Source organism: Phoenix dactylifera, chromosome 6 (assembly GCF_051530095.1).
Source record: "Phoenix dactylifera cultivar Ajwa chromosome 6, Ajwa_hap1_PhDact_Kaust_v1.1, whole genome shotgun sequence".
In the NCBI taxonomy this organism is placed as follows: domain Eukaryota; kingdom Viridiplantae; phylum Streptophyta; class Magnoliopsida; order Arecales; family Arecaceae; genus Phoenix; species Phoenix dactylifera.
Window position 1 is genome coordinate 33,017,930 of NC_143195.1, and position 21,302 is coordinate 33,039,231.

Sequence of the window (21,302 nt, forward strand, 5' to 3'; positions counted from 1 at the left end):
ATAGAAGGGGAGAATTCCGTAGTTAGGTAGCAGTTGGCTCTCCCAGAAAAGTCTAAAATTATTCCAGCCAACTTTGTATGAATATTCGTCTAAAAAATTTAAACCTGCACAAATATTCTCTTAAAATTTATATTTATTTCTATACCCTTATAAAATACTGTTTTTGCATAAATGCACCCAATAGAACAGTTCTTCTAACACGATTAATTTAAACCATATTTATTTTAATTAAAAATAAAATAAAATTTGAAAATTATTTTTTTGTCCTCCATCGCGATCGTCTTATAAATATTCAATTTGCATATTTACCCATTTAAAAATATTTTAATTATTTTAATTTGAAATCATTAATTTTTTAATGACGTTAGATGGTATTGTTACATTATAAAAAATAAGGATAAAAAGAATAGAACATTTTACGAGAGTATATATATAAATATCAATTTTAGGAGAGTATTCATATAAAATTTAATATTAGGAGGGTATTCAAAAAAAAATCTAAACAAAATAATATATTTTTTTTCCAAATTCAAATCATATTTCTAGGTAAAAAAAAGAAAATTCTATAATTAGATAGCACTCGGCTCTGCAAAGAAAGCCTGAAATAATCCCAGCCAACTCAGTGGACTTATCATTTCCCTCACCAATTGAAATAAGTGCTTCTTCGTTCCATAGGATTGCAAGAGCAAAGAGTTATACCGTATTACCAAAAAAAAATCACAATTTTTCTTTCATTTTTTTCTCAATCAGTTTATATATGTATATATATATATATATATATATATATATATATATATATATATATATTTATTTATTTATTTTTCATCAGATTCTTTTACGGTAAAATTATGTTCTTTTCTGAGCTCGGACGCGACCCGCGACATAACGTGCCCCCGGTGCGATATCTGCTCCCCAAACCCAGGAGACGCTATCGGCCAGTGCTGTCCCCACCGGGCCCCAACACCACGCACCCTTCGCTCCCAAACAGATCCCTCCACGTAATCCACCTTGTCCCCTCCCCACTGCTGTGCTGGCTGCCCATTTTAAGAAACTCCAAGGCGTCACCCATCAAATCATCATAAAATATTGAAAATCGAAATTGGAAACCTTACCTTCAACCCCCCTCACTCTCTTCTTGGCGTTGATCCACGCCGTCTTTTAATACTCTTTCCCTCTAACCACCTTCTTTCGTGCCGTTTATGACCATTCTTGATTGCCTCAAATCGTCTCCTAAAACTGAAACCCCATCTCTCTAAATTCTTCCCCTTTTTCTTTGCTTAACGCTGCCGCTGTATCTAGCTGGCTCAATCTCTCTCTCTCTCAAATCCTTTCTGGTTTCTTTGTTTATAAGTTCTTTCTCCTCGAACCTTTCACCTCTCTCTTTCTTGTTTGTCTCGACCGAGAGTGAGAGAGACCCAGACCCAGAAGCGACAGAAAGGGATAGGAGAGAGAAAGACGCGTCGAGCGCCGGCGGCGAAGAAGCGGGGATGGGTCAGTGCTATGCCAAGAACATCCCCGTCGCCGAGGACGACCGCGACTACCAGCCCCCAAATCCTCCCGCCGCCAACGGCGGCGACGGCTCCGTCGGCGGCGGCACCGCCGCGCAACCGCCCCGCAAGGGCGGAACCACCCCGGCCCGCTCCTCCGCCGCCAGCCCCTGGCTCAGCCCCTTCCGCTACAGCTCCTCCGCCAGCCCGCTCCCCGCCGGGGTCTCTCCCTCGCCGGCGAGGTCAACTCCCCGACGGTTCCTCCGCCGCCCCTTCCCGCCGCCGTCCCCGGCCAAGCACATCAAGGCCTCCCTCGCCAAGCGCCAGGGCGCGCCCAAGCACCGGGAGGGCGCAATCCCGGAAGACGGAGGCGCCGGCGCCGGCGAAGGGTTGGATCCCCAGGCGGAGCGACCGCTGGATAAGGGCTTCGGGTATGGGAAGAACTTCGGGGCCAAGTATGAGCTGGGGAAGGAGGTCGGCCGCGGGCATTTCGGGCATACGTGCTCGGCCAGGGCTAAGAAGGGCGATGTCAAGGGCCAGCTCGTCGCCGTTAAGATCATCTCAAAAGCTAAGGTGCGGTGGTATGTCAAAGGAATTTTTTTAGAATGTAAAATTCCTCCTATTCTTGCCATTTTGCATGCTCGCCTTCTATTTTTCAGATCGTTTCGATAAAAATACATGTTAGGGTTCTCAAGTTACCTTCATTTGTTGTTTAATATTGGTTCCTAGTGCTCCCATATACTGGTTGAGATATCTTTAGATCATCGGATACTGGTTGAGATATCTTTAGATCATCTCGGTATTACAACTATGTTTCTTAATTTATTCTGATCGGATTGAGGTCCAGAATTTCTATTTTTAAAAAATCTTATTTATTTTGTTGGATTAGCTTGTCCAAAGAGTTAAAGTGTGCTCCTTTGCAAATTTTTCTTTTTTCTTTTTGTCGTGAGATTATGTTTGTTCCTCTATAAATGTCTGTTACTTCACAAACCTCGTTCAAATTTCTGGCAATTCTGCAGTTGAAACAAGACTGGAACAATCTGCAGGCGAAATGTTTGAGTATCATGTGGTCAAAGCTGAGGCTATAAAGCTTGACGCTCTAAGTCGTAATTAGAGTCACAACTGATTACTAAATCTAGTTTTCAGTTTAGACTAGGGTTTTTTCATTTTTGCTTTCGGTTATCTGGAAAGGAAAAAAAGCCCTTGTCCTCATCTTATCAATTATCCATACAACTCCATCCTTCTTGCTGCCCCATGCATTTTTATGGAATGGTATAGCATGAGGGCCATGGCATTAAGCTTTATCAGTTCTACTTTAGTTTTTAAGAAGTGAAAAGCTACATGCCACGTACTGCAAATTAATGATTGATATGTGTAAGTTGTACTACCCCAATAGCATTAACTCAATTTTTTTACAGACTAGAATTTTGCACATGGTCAATGAGTGGGAAATATAAAAAAGGGCAAAGTTGCAAAATTGGGCATTTGAATGGAGTTGTATAAAGAGGCGGAGTCGCACACAAGGGCACATTTAGAAGATTAGAGAAGTGGAGTTGATGCTAAGGGGTGGGGTTTGGAGTCACATCCTCAAGCATTCGTGTTATTACGTTAGATATAAAAAGGGTGGCATGTTGCACGAGGCTCCTGCTATTATGGGGTCTGGGGAGAGTCAGATATATACAATCTTAGCCCTGCATGCGGAGAGATTGTTTTCGTGTTTCCAACCTATGATCTCTAATCCTAATAGAGGAACCTTACCATTGCTTCAAGGCTCACCCTTGTGTTATTACAATTGATACAAAATCCATAATAAAATTAGATATCGGAGTTCAAGAACTTTTCTTTTTCGACATTCAACAATCATATGCATGCTTGTATAACTCGCAAATTGCCAAAATCAAGAGCAGTTACGGGAGTAGGTACAGGTGCAGGTGTGGTGATGCACATATTAAAAGAACAATTGAGTTAATGATCTGCATATGAAATAGGTATAGGTTTGAGTTTCTACGAAGTTATTGAAGTGGGTATGTAAATGTAGGTAGAAGTTTCTTGCTACCAAGGGCTGTGACACATCTTGTGCCTTGTGCAAAGCTGTGGGCACTCCAATGAAATTTGAAGGTGTTGGACTTGTGATTATTAGCTAGATGTTATTTATCAACATCCATGCAGAATCACTATGCATGTACATTTATGTTTGTGCACATGTATATTTATTCAGCCCTTTTATCAATATAAATAATGATGGAGCATCTTCAAACTGATATTCCACGAGCATCTAATTTAAATACTTATATTGGTTAAATTTAATGACAGCTTACATATATGCTAATTCAAGTTTGCATACGAAAATTTGTAATGCAAAGCTAATGGTACCATATATTTGACTAAGAAATTTTAATAACAATAATGTCTTATTTCGTACAAGTTTACTATTGTAGTTTCCAGCAATGGTGTTAACAGTGATACCATAACAGCAGTGTCCATAGTATTCTGCGTAATAATTCTGATGCTAATTCATGGATTTTGATCAGTATAGTTATTACATCATATTTGACGAGTAGCACTAATGGTAATATTACATAACACAGAGAGAGTATTTATTGCAATCCTTTATATTATAATACATATGCATGTATATATGTATGTATATATGTAAATATATATATGTATATATGTATATGCGTATGCTGAGGCAAATGCCTTATAGTAGAAGTCGCATACCTAATGGGCTGAGTATTGTTGCTAGCATGTTGAACTTTATGTAGAATGTTCAGAATCGAGCCACTGCAGTTAGAGTAGGTGTGGAGTTTTGCTTATTGTATATTAAATAAAAATTTAGATGAATATTAATTTAACCAATTACAAACCTGTTTTGCTATGCTTTTTTTTTTTTTTTTTTTTTTTTTTTTTTGCTAAAGAAAAGGGGTAGGGGGGAGGAAGGGACAAGCCCACCCCCGCGTAGCAGCCCCCACTGGGCCCCCGCCCCGTCAGGAGAATGTTCGATGCGGGCAGAAATGGCCGTGTGTTGGGCACCCCGACCGGTTTTACTCATACCCTCCCCATCCGTGGGTCCGGCTCAGCTACTCCTCTGAGCTCTGGCTCGAGTCCCACGTGTGAGTACGTCACACCCGGCACCACCCCGGCTACTAGCGGTTCAAGAGCGGTCCTACACCACAAGTCCAAGCAGTGGCCAAAGTAGTGAGCTCCGGTCCACAATTTAATCGTCGCCGCAGCGATTCGAACTTGAGACCTTGTGGTTAGAATTGCTGCCCAGTACCACTAGGCTACCACCTTGGTGGCGTTTTGCTATGCTTTCAAATGCGGTGTATATGGCTGCATATGCAGCAGTGTGGATGTGGTCCCCTGGATGCATTATATTGCTTATATTGCTGTTACTATGTTTTCATATCTTATATGGACCAAAAAAATAGTCCACTTAGCATTATGCAGATGCGTATGCTGTCCGTTTAGCACTATATGGCTGCATATGTGGCTTCCTTAGCATTGTGGGGTTGTAACCCACTCTTATTTAAGCCCATGCTGATGGAAATGGGCTAAGCTAATAGGTTGAATGCTGGTGTCGGACAGTTTGGTTACAAGAATCATTAATAATCTGAACATATTAATTATGTTATTAGTTATTGGTATTAGGTAAAAGTACTAAATAGTAAACACCAATGATAGTTGTTATTATTATTAATTTTGCTATTATTTTTCCAAAAGAATTACCATCATTATCTTTGTCGTTATTTGTGTTGAATGTATTTCATTAATTTTTAAATAGTTAAAAAGTACTACCACATAAGCTGGCTATATACGACATGTGTGCTATGTAATCCTTTGACTGCTTTCATATTGCAGCTGCTTTTATACCACTGCCTTTTCCGGATTAGAGAAGTCAACGTCTAAATGTTTGTATTTAGTATCACGTATAGTACATAAGGATTCTTCCCCCCCAATTGTTGATAGTTAGTACTGTTTGGCAACTTAATGCTTGCCTTCCCTTGTAGTCTTTGTTTAAACATCAGAAATTCTTTCCCAGATTGTGTACACGGGTAGTGTTTATATCTAATCGACTCTATTTTTTTTTTTTTTTTGGCAGATGACAACAGCAATATCAATTGAAGATGTTCGCAGAGAGGTGAAAATTTTGAAAGCTTTATCTGGGCATACAAATTTGGTCAAGTTTTATGATGCATGTGAGGATGCCCTTAATGTCTACATAGTCATGGAGTACGTTCCTTTTCTGTTTTTTTTTTCCTGATATTTTCTTACACCAGTCATAAATTTATCTTGACATTGATATAACATGTAGTTGCATATGGCAGAAAACTTGTTATATGTTTTCCTTATTGCTATAGGTTTTCTTTCTTTCTATTTTCGCAAAAACTGGTTGCCCAAGCTACATCCATTTCGATAAGGAAATAAAATGAAAATTTTGGTTGTTGAGAATGAGATTTGAACCCACACCCTTTCGGACCAAAACATAAATCTGGCTCCTTAAACCAAGATAGCCATCTCAACAACAATATCTGTTTTTGTGAAAAATATTTACGTTTTGATGAAATTTATGTATGTATGTATGTATGTACGTACTTATGTATGCATGTACGCACTTATGTATGTTTGTATGTAAGCAAGGCATGTTTTACTCTGGTGATGAATAAGCAAGGCATGAGTTAGTCTGGTGATGAATGACTGGGATATGAACGGATTTTCCTTTTTCAACTTGTAATTGTCATAAAGACTTGGAGTAGTTTCTTATACCTCTTTTATTGTTGTTTATCAGATTGTGTGAAGGTGGAGAGCTATTAGATAAAATCTTAGCCAGGTAATTTCTATTTTATTGGGTAATGAGTTTCTTGTATCATTCGACTTCTAACAAAATCACTCTATACTGTGGTCTGTTATAGAGGTGGGAGGTACACAGAAGAAGATGCTAAAGTAATCATTGTGCAGATTTTGAGCATCGTTGCCTTTTGTCATCTTCAAGGCGTTGTGCATCGTGATTTAAAGCCAGAGGTCTGCATCATGTACTATTCATTTCATATATGCTTTTGCATTATAGGCTATGGCTCTGTTCTAGATTCTCTTTCCTTTTGTTACTTATCTGAATCTTTTGCTTGCACTATAATGGACTTATCTTTGCTGCTGACACTTTTTATCTGAACATTGAAACAGAATTTTCTGTTCACAACTAGAGATGAAAATGCTCCTATGAAACTTATTGATTTTGGTCTTTCAGATTTTAACAGACCAGGTAATTGCTGGCTATATCTTTCTTATTGCCTATGCTAACTACTCTTGACATTTTATATTTCTGCAACTGTTATTCTTTGGTCATTAGTCAGTAATAACTGTTACTTTATTGCTTACTGTTTTCATCACTTAATGGCTTTTGGTACTCTTTGTTTCCATCTCTATTCTAAATCATGCTGTGTTTCAATTCACAGGTATCATGGTTTGCAATGTCAGCTTCTTTCACTGCTTCTTGTTTATTGTTTCACCTTGACCAAATCTAAACATGCTTTGACACTATGAAAATTGAAGCTTTCGATTCCACATGATAAAAAACATTGGTAATAAAGAAAAACTGTAAATCCACAGGCTACTGCCATTTACCCTCTGTTCATAGATATGCATGTTACTTCATGAAGTGAACTGAAATATTACAATTTGGATAGTTGATATGCTGTACATTTAATGTACACTCATGTCATTGCATGGTCTTCTTTCAAGGCGAGAATAGCTGACATTACCAAATGGTTTCCAATTGAGTCCTGCTCTTTGTGAGATAAAACTCTATAACAACTCATATGTTTTCCCCTTTGAACAATGTTTTCTTTTCTTTTCTTTTTTCTTTTTTTTTTCTTGATTGCATGAGTGCTATTATGTTCTAGCCACTATGAGTGTATGTGTGCTTGCAGTAATTTCTTGGTGCTAGGCGGTCATGGCATGCTCTTGCAGAAATATCTTGAAGATCTTTGGTCTTGGTTGTGAATGCCAATAAGATTTAGAATAAATATGTGAAGATATGCTTAACTCTTGATACAATGCACAATATTCAGCTTAAATTTAATTGGAAATTAAAAACTGTAGAGTTATTTCTAGAAGAACTTTTTGTAGAAGAATGTGTGGGTTGGAAAGTTGTGATGATATAGGGTTAAGCTAGTGATATTTGCCTTGATAGCGCTTTTCTTCTTTTCTATGTTTGTCATAGGAAATATAAATGGCATTAAAGTTATAGGTGTCTTAATGGTTATACTTATGAGTTAATTATACATATAGATGTCATGTGCCATAATTTATAGTTACAGATGTCATGTGCCATAAGTTGGAGCAGCTTAAGGCTTCTGGGATGAAAACAATTATCCTGTATTATTTACTTGGTACAAAATATGTAAACCAAGTTTAGTAAAATTACATGATATAATGTTATCTAGATCTTTTACACCCTATTTGGATTAAGTGAAATGGAGAGAAGAGAAGAGAAAGAGATAAATTGAGTTCCTTTCATTTGGTTGGGAAAATAAGGAAGAAGTAGAGGGTAAAAAAGAGAAATGGAGAGAATTCATGTCTATCCAAATCCACTACTCTTTTTCTCTCTGAAAGTGGAGATATTTGGAGAGTAAACAAGCCAGATGTTCAAAGTAATTTTTTTTATTCCACTTTTGTCCCATAACTAGATGGTCCAAATAAATTTCTTTTTTTTCCTCTTCTTCTTTTACTTCCAAACAAGAGGAGAGGAAATCATGTTCTTTTTTAATCTCTCTCGCTCTCTATTTCTCTATCTCTCCCCATCGCTTGGGGTGGGGAAAATTAGCTCCCATAATTTCTCAGATCACTGAATTATGAGTTTTTCTTCATCATGAGTTTCAATCATATAAATACCATAACATGTCTCTACAGCACTCTAACGTATGCCCGTACTATAACTCTGATATTCCCCTCAAAATTTATAAACCATACAGAGTGAGAGTTTGCCCAAAACATAAAAATTGTGGTACTAAAAAGTTAGCTGGTAGCTTAGTGGACCAGATATGTGGATAAGTGGCTGTCTTGATGTGCTTCATCTGTTGGAGAAAAATTGCTATTTGCAGTATGAATATTTCTCCATGTTCATAACAGTGTGGAGTGGGAGTATTAAATATGATCCAGTCCTCCACATGGGACTGGGATGCAATCTTTGTTTTCTACTCTTGTATGAGTTGTGGGTTTCACCATGTGAGAACTGAAAACAAATGGCTTTTAGGTTCTTTGGCCAAATCATTTTCCATAAAGTGCTGTAAATGGCTTTGGGTAGCATGAATCTAAACTATTACTGAATGGACAACAAATGCTGTTGCCAATCAGATCATTTTGAGTCAAAAAATTTAATGCTTTCACCATTATGGACTGGTGCAGATCAAGTAATCTTAGACTCTACCTATCACAATGTGAGAATACATGATGTAATTTGAACTACCCCACAATAGAGTGGAATGCTTGCTGCTAAACTATGGCTCTATGGACCCAATATGATCCAATCTATTTCTGGTTACCCAAGTTCTAGGTCTTTGGCTGCTATTGAAATGGCTTTTTTTTTAAAATCATGCTCGACTCTTCCTCCAGGTTCAAGAATCATCATGTGAGCGTGAAACTTGCTAGGTGATCAATGTTAAGGCTATATGAAATGACAAATTTGTTCTAGCTAGTTTTTCAGGAAAAAGAAAATTCAGTTTCTTAATGAATTAAAGTGTATCCCTGTTTTCTTACACTAGCAGGTTGATGTTGGTAAGTCTGTCCCCTGGTAGCTTGTACATAAGGTGCATGACATCCACTAGGAAGTTTCACTCCCTTTCTTGTACCCATGCTTTTACTTCTATTGTCCATTGTCTATTACTTTTTCGGAAAAATGATCTATATCTCTAACAACATATGTCATTTGTTTTATCAATTTTGACCATCCTATAACTTTTTTTGAAGAAAAATATTACTACTAATGTAATTTAAGTTTTTTACTTAAGATGCTTTCTGGTTGTTCTTGCTCCTAATTTTTCTTTTTAACAGTATATTACTTATGTTTGCACCTGAGCTCACTATTGCATATGTTTTCAGTTCATGCTACTAACTTCCGCCTTCCTTTCCTCTTTGTCCAGTACTTTTATTTGACAATTATTTGTGCCAATATTTTTTTTCCTTAAAAGCACAATCTCACATCTTGAGGATCAAAATGTGCAATCCCCTTCCCCCACCCTTCCCTGTATACACACCCTCAATGGTGATCATAGGTGGTGAATACATCCCGGCATCTCAGAGAGCATAAAAAAATTATATATGCATAAGCATTGTTGCACTTGTACATGTTTGAACATGGGAACATTCTGGAAAAAAATAAAACAGCCATACCGCATATATGGGACTCTCAGTAATGTTTGATGGTGGTGCACCTCTTTTTGTGGATTTCTGGACTGAAACCTTCTGGACGATTATGTCAGCTGATTCCCAACTCAAAAAGTGGGAAAATCAGACCATACATGCTTCATGCCAACTTATATCTTCTAGTTCTTTTATTGTGTTTGTAGGTCCACATTCCTTCTTGCTTCAGATACATGGTTGAATTCAAGGATAAAAATTGCCAATGGATTTTAGTGATAATAACAGATGCTGCAACGTTTTAAAAATGGCAGATATATTTTATGTTGTTGTTCGTCCTTTATGATCCCACAGCTATCTAAATATCCTGAGCTATAAAAAGGCAGCTAACTAGTTGTTCCTACTCCTATGTCCTTATATTAATGGCTTTAATTGAACCTTAAATTGAATAGTCTGTATCATATCAAAATCTTTTTGCTAAGAAGAAGTCATTTCTGCAAGCACATATCTTTGTAATGAATAAAGTGCAGTACTTATAATCCAAAATCCCAAACATAGTATTGGAGTATCACTTTATGCAATTTTCTTATATGCCATCCTTTGACCAGTCAACCATGTCATTCATTCACAAAGAGCTTTGAAGACCAACAAATCTTTTGTTATGATCAAGCGTTTCTTTACAGTGAGAAGTAAACTACATGCATTAATATAAGGCAATTTTGTCATTTAGAACTTTCATATAATGTTGTGCTAATTCAACATGTGTGTGTGCATGGTCGGATGCTCATACGTCTGCCTGCTTGTGCAGACATATACAATATTATTTCTTAATCATAATTTTCATTATGAAGGATAACTTGTATTGTACACTTATCGACAAATTTCAGAATACTGTACATATGCTATTGTCAAATTGCTACAACAGGCAATACCCTTTTTACCCCCTAAAAGATTTGTATGACCTTTATGAGCATTTTTACTTTGTCACTTTGTCTTTTTAAAGGTTACTGTATTCATATCAGATTTGAGGAACCGCAAAAACTTAAGAAAGTATCTGTCTCTTTGACTCGTGCGCTTGTAGTTGGTAGATATTCTTTCTTATACACATATTACTTGCGGCGCGATTAACGATTGCAGATTGTCTTTAGCGACTAATGATCAGTTTCCGTTTCGTGTTTTGGTTAGTCTGGATCCATTATTTCTGTGAACTCGATTGATGTATCTGACATATTATTTGCTTTTATCGTTACCCTTTGTTTACTTGCTTGTGGAATCATTCTGTCTTACTGGAGGCCTAAATTTCTGCTACTTTTTGCAGATGAAAGATTAAATGACATTGTTGGCAGTGCATATTATGTAGCTCCTGAAGTTCTGCATAGGTCATACAGTATGGAAGCAGATATCTGGAGCATTGGTGTCATAACATATATCCTGTTATGTGGTAGCCGACCCTTTTGGGCACGGACAGAATCAGGAATTTTTCGTGCTGTGCTGAGAGCTGATCCTAATTTCGATGATTCACCTTGGCCTGCTGTATCTCGAGAAGCTAAAGATTTTGTGAAAAAGCTTCTGAATAAGGATTATAGGAAAAGAATGACCGCTGTACAGGCTTTAAGTAAGAATTTTGTTCAATCAACTAATTATTTTGTTTTTTCTCTAAGCATTATTAGATTTGCTATTTTGCCATTTCATAGTCATCTAATTACCTTGTCAAATTTGATCCTGAAACTCTTTCAACAGCCATTGGATATGGACTATATGATACTTATAATTCAATTGCCTTTTGAGACTTACAGTGTGCTTGACTGATGGAAACTATTTACTTTTCTGATGGCAGCTCACCCGTGGTTGCGAGATGAGCAGCGACAAGTCCCTCTAGATATACTAATATATAAGTTAGTCAAATCTTACCTTCGTGCCACTCCTTTCAAGCGTGCTGCATTGAAGGTTTGACATTCTTTATCATTCAGCTTGTTGGATGAGAAGTAGTATCTCCTGGTTTTCTGTATCAGATGGCATTCATTCTATATGCTTATTGTTCTACTTTCACCTATAGATATTGGGTGCTCATATCTGTGTGAAGGCTTTGGATGTGAATGTTGTGTCCACATCAAATGAAATTTAGCTAATTAATTTTCATAGGTTGTATCAAATAAATGTGGATACATGGTACTGCATAAAAGCACTTCTAGCCTTCTACATTATCTACTATTGTATAATCATGTCACCCAGTTGCTATGAGTATGCATGTAATTTATACAATTTACATATTCTGGTTTATACGTTTAGATTTGCCAAACACTAATTAGGCAATATAGACAGGCAAGCTGAAAGGACTTGCAGTGTCCATTATCGCTCACCTTCTTATCTAGATGTGTTTATGGAATTGGAGGATGAACCACTGTGGCTGGCGTCAAGTTTAACTGTTTTGGTTGGTTATTGTGTTATGGCTTGCCTAAAGTTGTTTGGTCTCTGAATTGTGCTACTGTCTGACTTTTCTTTCGATATTCTTTGGTTGATTCATTATTTTGCTTGGTATGCTTTTAGGATGCATTTTATCAGAGGGGAGAAAAAGGTGCGAAAGTACGATAGGTGCATCACGGTACCTGTAAGGGGTATACTAGTTTTGATCATAGTTATATAAACCGAATGCCTGGCTGGTTCAGCTCTCCTGGGAACGGATTGACGTCTGGACCAGCTGAGCTCCGCCAATTGGGTCAGTTTTTAGAAAAACCCAGCGACCCACATGGCTTAGACTGGGTTAACCTAGTTCAAAAAATAGTATGAAAGGTGTGCTAAAGAGTGGATTCAAACCTCTGCCCATTCAAAGGGGTACAAAACATATTAAGAGACAATTTGGTTTGTTGAATGGTGATACTTGTAGATTTATATAGCAGAGATACTTCCAGTACACTATCATATTTCAACAATCAATTCTTTCCATAAAAAAATAATTATTTTCCTCTTTGATACAAAATCAAAAAACAATTTTCATTATGTTCTTTTGGATATTTTCAAAAATCATTGTTTAAAATGATTAAAATGTATCAATAAGTTCTAGAATTTTCCATAAAAAAGTTGATTTTTCCTTTTTGATTCAAAACCAAAAAAATAAATATACTTCATTTTATACTTTTGGATATCTTCAAACTTTACTCAAATATCAATATGTTTACATAATTTACTACATTATATATAAAAAATAAAATAAACTGGGCATGATTATTTTCTATTTATGCTATAACTAAAGAGTGCCATAAAATGCACATTTCTATGATTTAAAATAATAGTATTTAAAGTAGGAAATATAGTACTAATTATGCATATTTTCTAACATATATTTTAATTTTTCAATATTTTTAATTATAATCCCGTTAAACAGTTGACCACGGTTGAACCATTGACCCAATTTTTGACCTAAATGCTTGATTGGGGCGGTCTCTGATTCGTTTTTAATAACTATGGTTCTGATGTCTTACATGGGTGTCTAGTATCTAGGTGTATGGAAGAGTGGACACAGGAACATTCAAAAATCTGGACACGGGGACACATTTGCATCATGCATATATGTATAAATATTGAATTATTTTGTTGGACCAATTGCTTTCTAACTAGATTGTATTGAAAAACCAACGGTTGAACTATTGGTATATGTACCCATACTAGAACCTTACTGGTATGGTATGGCATGGTACCTCTATAGTGGTAATACTAGTTTTCATAACTTATCGGTAATCTAGTATGGACCTATACAGCTGATATGAACCAGTATGGAATGATTCTTGGACAAAACCTTGGCTAAATGTTATACTAAACTTGAAAGCTTCTATGTGCCAAAAGTTGATTTGTAACTACAAAGATATAATGATCATTAATATGATGTCATCAGTTTTCATGAAATTTTCAGATGTGTAGCTTTCCAGAAACAGCAAAAAACCCAAAATTTGATGCCTTTGGTTAACATTACCAGCAACTTAAAATTTCTAAAGGTCCTGGCTGCAATAGTAATTGATGGCTGTGGTAGAGTCAATATGCTCTGACATTCAAAAAGGAGATAATTTTATTTTACTTTTCTTTGGTTGATTAGTACCTAACACAACCCTAATGACTAGGATCTTCGTAATTCAACTTTTATCCAGCTTACAGCATTTAGCCAATAATTTTTTGCTAGAAATAAGACTTACAAGCATAAAAACTCCTTCCTTTAAGACTTTTTTTAATTGAATATCAAAGTTCATAACTTAATAACTTTTACATCTACAAGAGCAAACAACCACCTACAAGAGCAAATGTCAAAGTTGTTTATTAACATCCAACACTTAGTGCATGCATAAAGCTTTCAAGCTTAGTTGCCTCAAATGGAGTGAGTGTGGAAGTGGATTCCGGTTTTGGAGCACTCTCAAAATATTTTAGAGTAAAGAAGCTCCTTGGAAGTGGGTTTGAAGAGGATAGCATATTCTGAAGCAGGATGTCAGGTACATGGCTCTTAGGCGTTTATGTGCACCAGAAGGCAGCTTGAAGGTCTACTATAGGTGCAATTTGATAGTGATTGAAGAATTTTTTAGTTGTGCTGGTGGGTTAGGTTGAAACTAGAAATTTATTTCTACTTGGTAAGTGTATTGTATTGCATGGAACTATTGGATATATTAGTTATATTTGCAAAAAACTAAGACTTTTACGGAAGGTAAAAAGCTATTTAAAATTAAAATATGTAGTGAATATGATTGACAATAAAACAATTGATTTGACATTCCAAAGCTATTATCTTTTAAAAAATATATCATTTGATTTATTGAGAATATTATACACCATGTATATGCATCCTTAATTTTTAATATTACTCACAAAAAATAAATCTTATTATGTGAATTTTCAAGTGTTCGTGATGCTTCCTGAAAAGTTCAAAAGCTTACAAGGTCTGGCTTACTTTATACAATTTTAAGATACTAATACGATAAAATATCTAGAAAATTTTATTTGCCTAGAATTTATTGCATCCAAGGTACGTCATAAGTATGTCATCTCAATAGCGGACCCCATCCTGGTGTCACCCTATCATTGTGTCGGTAGGATATGGTATGAGCATGTTCGGCATACCAAGTATCGGTACGTCCCCTATTTTGTACCGGTACGGTATGTCCCGTACTACTAGGTACGCCACGTCAAACCTTGATTGCATCAATACCTAAATTTTTTAGGTCTACTTAAAACTTGCAAAATTCAAGTTTAGTCTTGTTGGGCAAAAGCTTCCAAGAGGCTCAAATAAACACCCGTGAGTGATGGCTCAAAAAAAAGAAGAAACATGGCATCTTTAAGATAACATAGTTTTAGAAATGACTCATAAGTCAAATGGATCTTTAAGCTAATGTAGTGTACAATGACATCATTCCTTGTTTCTTTTCCTAAGTTTGTCATTTGAGTTCAAGCACAATATGCTATGTCATGACCACCCTCCCTGTCATTGGCAGTGGATAAAACCAAACCTTAATGTGTATTCCTCTGATGAAAGGTGAATGTATGCCTCATTCTGTCCAGCCTGATTGGCAGACTTCAAGGCACTTTAAAGGCCTTTAGCTTGAGGCCTTCAAAGTCACATGGCATCTTTAAGTCATAAGTCACATGGCATCTGGACTCATAAGTGTTATAAAAGTGTTATAATATCTTGACTCATAAGTCACATGGCATCTTTAAGAGCCTCCTTGCCTCATGCTAATATCACCATATGGTCTGTGAGGTGTACAATGACATCATTCCTTGTTCTTTTCTGAGTCTGTCATTTGAGTTCAAGCACAATATGCTATGTCATGACCACCCTCCCAGTCATTGGCCGGGGGTAAAACCAAAGCTTAATATGTATTCCTCTGATGAAAGGTGAGCATATGACTCTCTGTGCCCAGCCTGATTGGCAAACTGCAAGGCACCTTAAAGGCCTTTACCTTGAGGTCGACAAGCCTCAAATTAGTGTTTCTAAATATTGGTTTCAATCAGAAGGCACATTCCATCTATTTCCTACATTTTTGTAGCTTTATTGTGGATATTATGTTAATTTAAAGGTGTACAAGGTAAAGATTATTAACCAAAAGATTAGTATAGTCCAATCATCCACACGAAGCCATAGAAAATTGTAGGATTTGGTCGCCTTGAATCAACTCAGTATATCAAAATAGCTATGCACTTTAGGAAGAATTATCAATATTTTGTTCAATTTCTTCTCCAAATGGTTTTTAGAACTTTTAATGTCATCAGTTTTGCCTAGATATCATTTACTTTTTTAGCTTTATCAACTTCAAAAAATCAACTTTATAATGCCCTTGTATCATTAGTAGTAACAGTTGATCAACTTTATGAGTAATGAATATTTTTCTTATCATGTTTCGTTTTAGAGAAAGTTAAAATGTCGTGTAGTTGACTGGGTGATTATAACATTATTTGCATTCTTTGTAAGAAAGTAAGTTAAATATTTTGACACTCTAATGGATAATTTGGCTTAATCTATTAAAAGAATTTGCTAACCTGGTTAAACTTTCATGCATAAGTAATATGGATTTTTGATATCACCTCGTATTTTCTGCCATTTTCTTCGCAGGCTTTATCAAGGGCTCTAACAGAGGATGAGCTGATTTATATTAGGGCTCAATTTAATTTACTGGAACCAAATAAAGATGGGCGAGTGTCTCTGGAAAATTTTAGAATGGTTAGCTCTTTGACTTTTGATATCTTACAATCTTTCCACAAAATTGTTTTAAGGATGAAATTTTGGGTTTGTAAGCAGTATGTTAATTTTGTTACATTTGATGTGCCTAAGTAATTTTACTTATCTACTAGTTGTTATTGGCACATTCAGGTATGTTAAGTTTGTCCTGAATTATATGCAGGCACTCTTGCGAAACTCAACTGATGCTATGAAGGAATCAATGGTTCTTGAAATCTTGAGTGCGGTACGGTTGCATTTACTTTCCTTGTAATTAGTAAATATTTTAAATCTCCTTAATAGAGCCAAGTTTCTTATTTCTTGCTAGCATTGTCCCCTCGTTATTCATCTTTCTTTTGACCATATCAATCATTAAAAATGTGATATTGGCTGCTTTAATTATTACTATAAGACAGCATCTTGATGATGCATACTCGAAAATGTATACTGGTTTTATTTTGGGTAAAGAAGATTTTTTCTTCTCTTTTTTAATTTAAAATATATGCTATCTCGTATTTCCACTTTGAGTTAAGTTCTTGCTAAAGCATCTCCTTGGCTTCTAGTCTAACTCTGTGAAGAAAAAGGAAACATTACTAGATGTCAGTTTCGGCTCGATTAGGCAACATTGGATCCAATTTTGGATTGTTCAAGCTTGCTTTGGTTGAATTTAGCTTAGGGTTCGAGCCTGTCCTGCGCTTATACAACACCTAAGCTTGGTTTCGTGTATTTGGTTGGTTCAAGATTGTTCACAAATGCAGTATCTTCTTAAAGAACCTTATCTAACATCCATTTCTATGTTTGGTATTCCAAACTTTGATAGCGAAATTAGCAACAACAATCCCAGCTGTTATAATGAACTCTAGAGATCACTCATTTTCATCGATATCTAACTGTTTTGATCATTTGTTATATTTGATAAGTGCTTTATTTTGATAAATTCTTGATGGAGGTTGTTATATAATTGAAGCTTCAACCGTGCACGAGCCTAATAGCACTGAGCTTAGTGTCATTCAACAATGAAGCTGAAGCCTCTTTCAGCGTTGTTCATTTATTTGCTGAATGAGCCCAAACAAGCTTCATAGTTCATAACAAGGCAAGCCTGAGTTGTTCATGAGCTGCATGGCTTATGTTCATCCCCAAGTATATCATGACACATGTATGCAAGAGATTTACCCCAAATCTCAATTATTTCGATGCAGAAAATAAACCCTTAAGCTATCTAAATGATGAATGATCAAAATTTGAACTACAAAGATCTAAAATTTGAACTGTATCCATGGCATGACTTATTGGCTGGGTTTTATAGTACTTAGAGACACTCAAATATCAGTCTTTTCTAGGAAATGACTTATCTGGCAACAAGCAGTCATCAATTCAGAATCATCATTAAACCCTACGAGGAGGTCCTTTGTCTTTCCATCTGACTTGAGTGTCTGAGCAGTTAATATCCTTGATTGTTGAGGTGGAATCTGAAGCAAGACCACCAGCAATAGATCTAAATAACAATCCTCCTTGGTCCAAGGCCTTGCCCATTCTTGAAGCTTGTGCAACCAAATCCATGTCAAAACCAACCCGGAGAAGACCTTATCTTGTCTGTAGAACCATCAACAAAATGTTCATTTACAGTACTATGGTTCTAGAGGGTCTCTTCCCTTCTCGTTTTGATGCTTTTCAAAATTTGCATTGAATTGAACATTGACTCAATCATGTAACTGTTTACTTCTATGTTTTTCCTTCTAGTTGCATGAATCCACAAGTTAAGATATTGTTTCGATTTGCCAGCATCCAATGAAATGCATATCCACTTGGCAAAATATCATTTAAATGTATTTGCAGTAAATTTAAGCAGTAGTGAATTAGATCCCTTAAATTTCTCCAATTTCTTTCATGTCTGGAGAGCTGCATGGCAAGGATTTTTACTGCCATTGCTAGTAATTGCAGCACACCATATCCATACACTGAGTCACCGACCACTGGTAAGCTTCAAGCAAATGACAAATCTGAATATTCTAAATAGGTATTATATGAAATGCTGAACTATAAATTCAAAATGCAAAAATTATAACTTATGTTTTAGTGACCAAATGACTAGCTGCATTGCAATCACCATCTTCTGTGAATTTTGTGCAATTGCTAGTCATCTTCCAAAAGTCTGTCACATTCTTATATGCTTTCATCTCCACTCAGAGCAAGTAAAATGGTCATCCATGACAACGATGTTCTACTCTTACTACTTAGTATCTTTGAAATAGCAAGAGTTATGATAACAACCCCCGGCATTCAACAATCTATCAAGTTTTTGTATAATGGCCTATGGAAATATTATAAGACTTGAAAGAACACACAGCACTCCTGAATGTTGCTCTCGGCTCTCTTTGCATCTTCTTAATTACTATATACAAATTATATAACTGGCTTCCAAATGCCATTAACAACTCAGAGCACTTCAAGTAAAGCTGTTAGTATCCTAATTACTCAACGGACTTGATTACAAAATTATGAGCTTATGACCATAGAAGCGGCCCTCCCCCTTTTGATGGTCTAGACCATTTGCAACACCTGCAGTCATTAGACAAGAACAATACTCTCTCCATTTTTCTTTTTTCTCCATATTACTCCGCAGAGTAAGAGTTCCCTTGACTTCTCAACTGCACCCTTATCTTTTCCTTGTTTGACTATATCATCAAGCGTCAAATGAAGACATGAAGAGTGGGATATGTGATTGCTCTTGTCCATCATTAGCCTTGTAGCTGATCTATGAACTGATTCTTGACAACTAATTACTACCTGGATTGACTAAGAAAACTCTTCTTATTCTTTGGAAGGAACTCTAGTGCGACAAATATTCTGTGATTAGAATTTAACCCAGTATTTTGTAAAGGATGGAATAAAATTGCAAGTAATGCAGTGAATTGGAATTTTCCTTCGAAACAAACCGTATGATGAGCTATTTTTTTTTCATTCTATGTTATCCCCCATGATGTTACTGCCTAGGAATATCAAAGTTGTTACCTGTCTCATTGTACTATTGCGTGTTCTGTTTGCTGTTATTATCATCTTACCACGCCATCTTTCATCTCTTTTGAGTTACCTGGTTGCTTATAGTGGAATTTTTTCCTGTTAAATGACACTCACAAAAGCCACCGCATGATGTACATCACAGTTGGAACCACTCGCATATAGAAGGATGGACTTTGAAGAGTTCTGTGCTGCCACAATCAGCCCGTACCAGCTCGAGGCTTTGGAAAATTGGGAACAGATTGCAAGCACAGCTTTCAAGTACTTTGAGTGGGAGGGTAATCGGGTTATCTCAGTTGAGGAACTGGCTCAGGTACCAGTACCAAATAAACTCGATGGGACTTCGTACATTTTTTATTTCTTTACTACTTAACATGACCAAACTGCCATGTGCAGGAGATGAACCTTGCTCCAGCAGCTTATTCTATTGTTCGTGACTGGATCAGACCATCTGATGGCAAACTCAACTTTCTTGGATACACCAAATTTTTGCATGGCGTGACAATTCGTAGCTCCAACACAAGACACAACCGTTAGATATCTATTGCCATTCATCTCATTGTTTTTATTCATGTCATTCATATAGTACTTGCAGATCTCTTTTTATCCTTGTTCTTTGTCCTTATTTTGTTTTTCATTGTAGAGAGTGGATGTAAAAAGTGAGTTTATGGTCAAGCCCAGATGTAAGGTTCCTCGGGCAACATATGTTTTTGAGGACAATTTTTTTAAGAAAAATACCATACTATAGGCTCTGATGTTTCTGATCTTATGTCTGTTGCCAAATGATAATGACTGCTGGTAAATCTTTGCGAGTATTGTTGCAGCTGAAATATAGGATGTAATTTAGACTCAAGTTCAATAACAAAAGATCGGAAGGATGTATAATGATGGGACTAATATTTAAGTCGAAATCTTTTTTCAATCCGACATCAGGTTTTCCGATCTAGTAGGAATGTTGTACAAGGATGTAGTCACTTGGATTTTTAACTGACCGTTGGTCCATTCTTTTTCCTAAATTTGCTTCACATTATGCGATTACTATACCCTTATTTTCTGTGAAAGGCACACCCACTACTGAAATAGGTGGGAGTATAATCCCCACCCTGTTTAAGCAACTATTTATACCAGTGTCTATCTGAAATTTTGAACCACTAGCTTGGGCAGGTATGAGTAAGCAAGGCAACAAGCAGCAGTGTCTCTGGAGGCCATGGATCTTGCCATTCCAAGATCAATTGGATATAAAACTCAACTTTTAGGTGGATTTCTGGAGCTTGCGGAGCTCAGTAACGGGGATTGATCACTTTCTTTGAATCTTTCGGGTCCCTACGTCCTTCCCTCTCTCCGTAACTAATTAGCTGGGCATGGAGATGTTCCATGAATAGGGTGAGCAGGCGTCCGGATATGTGGAGATGGGTGCAAGATTTCCTAGCCTCAAGGTGTACCTATAGGTACATATAAAATTTTGTGGAAGATCCGCTCTATAATATAGGGTCAAAAGGCCAAAATAAGTAATTAGTTTTGAGTCCTTATAAATAAATAAAAAAAAAGATTCTTGAACCCTTTTCATGCTCTTGTCACTTCAAGGCACCGAAGAAAGAAGAAAAAAAATTCAATTCAATTTATCATGATTGATTGGTTAACATGTTAGTTGACAAATATGAAAAAATTATCTTCTAGCCAGCTGTGAACAGATTCGACAAAAGATAGACAAATCCAGTATTTATCTTACATTAAGCAATAAATGGAGTAAC

General features: G+C 36.4%; 1 protein-coding gene across 1 annotated transcript; it reads left to right on the forward strand.

Moving 5' to 3' along the window:
- The first annotated feature begins 1,075 nt into the window (after positions 1-1,075).
- LOC103712190 (CDPK-related kinase 3-like) lies at positions 1,076-20,320 on the forward strand. The gene is made up of 11 exons (XM_008798648.5): positions 1,076-2,060; positions 5,590-5,720; positions 6,277-6,318; positions 6,401-6,509; positions 6,669-6,747; positions 11,161-11,457; positions 11,680-11,789; positions 16,429-16,536; positions 16,718-16,780; positions 19,697-19,864; positions 19,948-20,320. The coding sequence occupies exons 1-11, from the start codon at positions 1,488-1,490 to the stop codon at positions 20,086-20,088; spliced, it is 1,821 nt and encodes a 606-aa protein (XP_008796870.3). The 5' UTR covers positions 1,076-1,487; the 3' UTR covers positions 20,089-20,320.
- Positions 20,321-21,302: the final 982 nt, after the last annotated feature.

Coding starts and splice junctions, on each gene's coding strand:
- LOC103712190 (XM_008798648.5), top strand. CDS start 1,488: ATGGGTCAGTGCTATGCCAAGAACATCCCCGTCGCCGAGGACGACCGC. Junction 6,748..11,160: donor TTCAGATTTTAACAGACCAG/GTAATTGCTGGC, acceptor TACTTTTTGCAG/ATGAAAGATTAAATGACATT. Junction 11,790..16,428: donor TCAAGCGTGCTGCATTGAAG/GTTTGACATTCT, acceptor TTTTCTTCGCAG/GCTTTATCAAGGGCTCTAAC.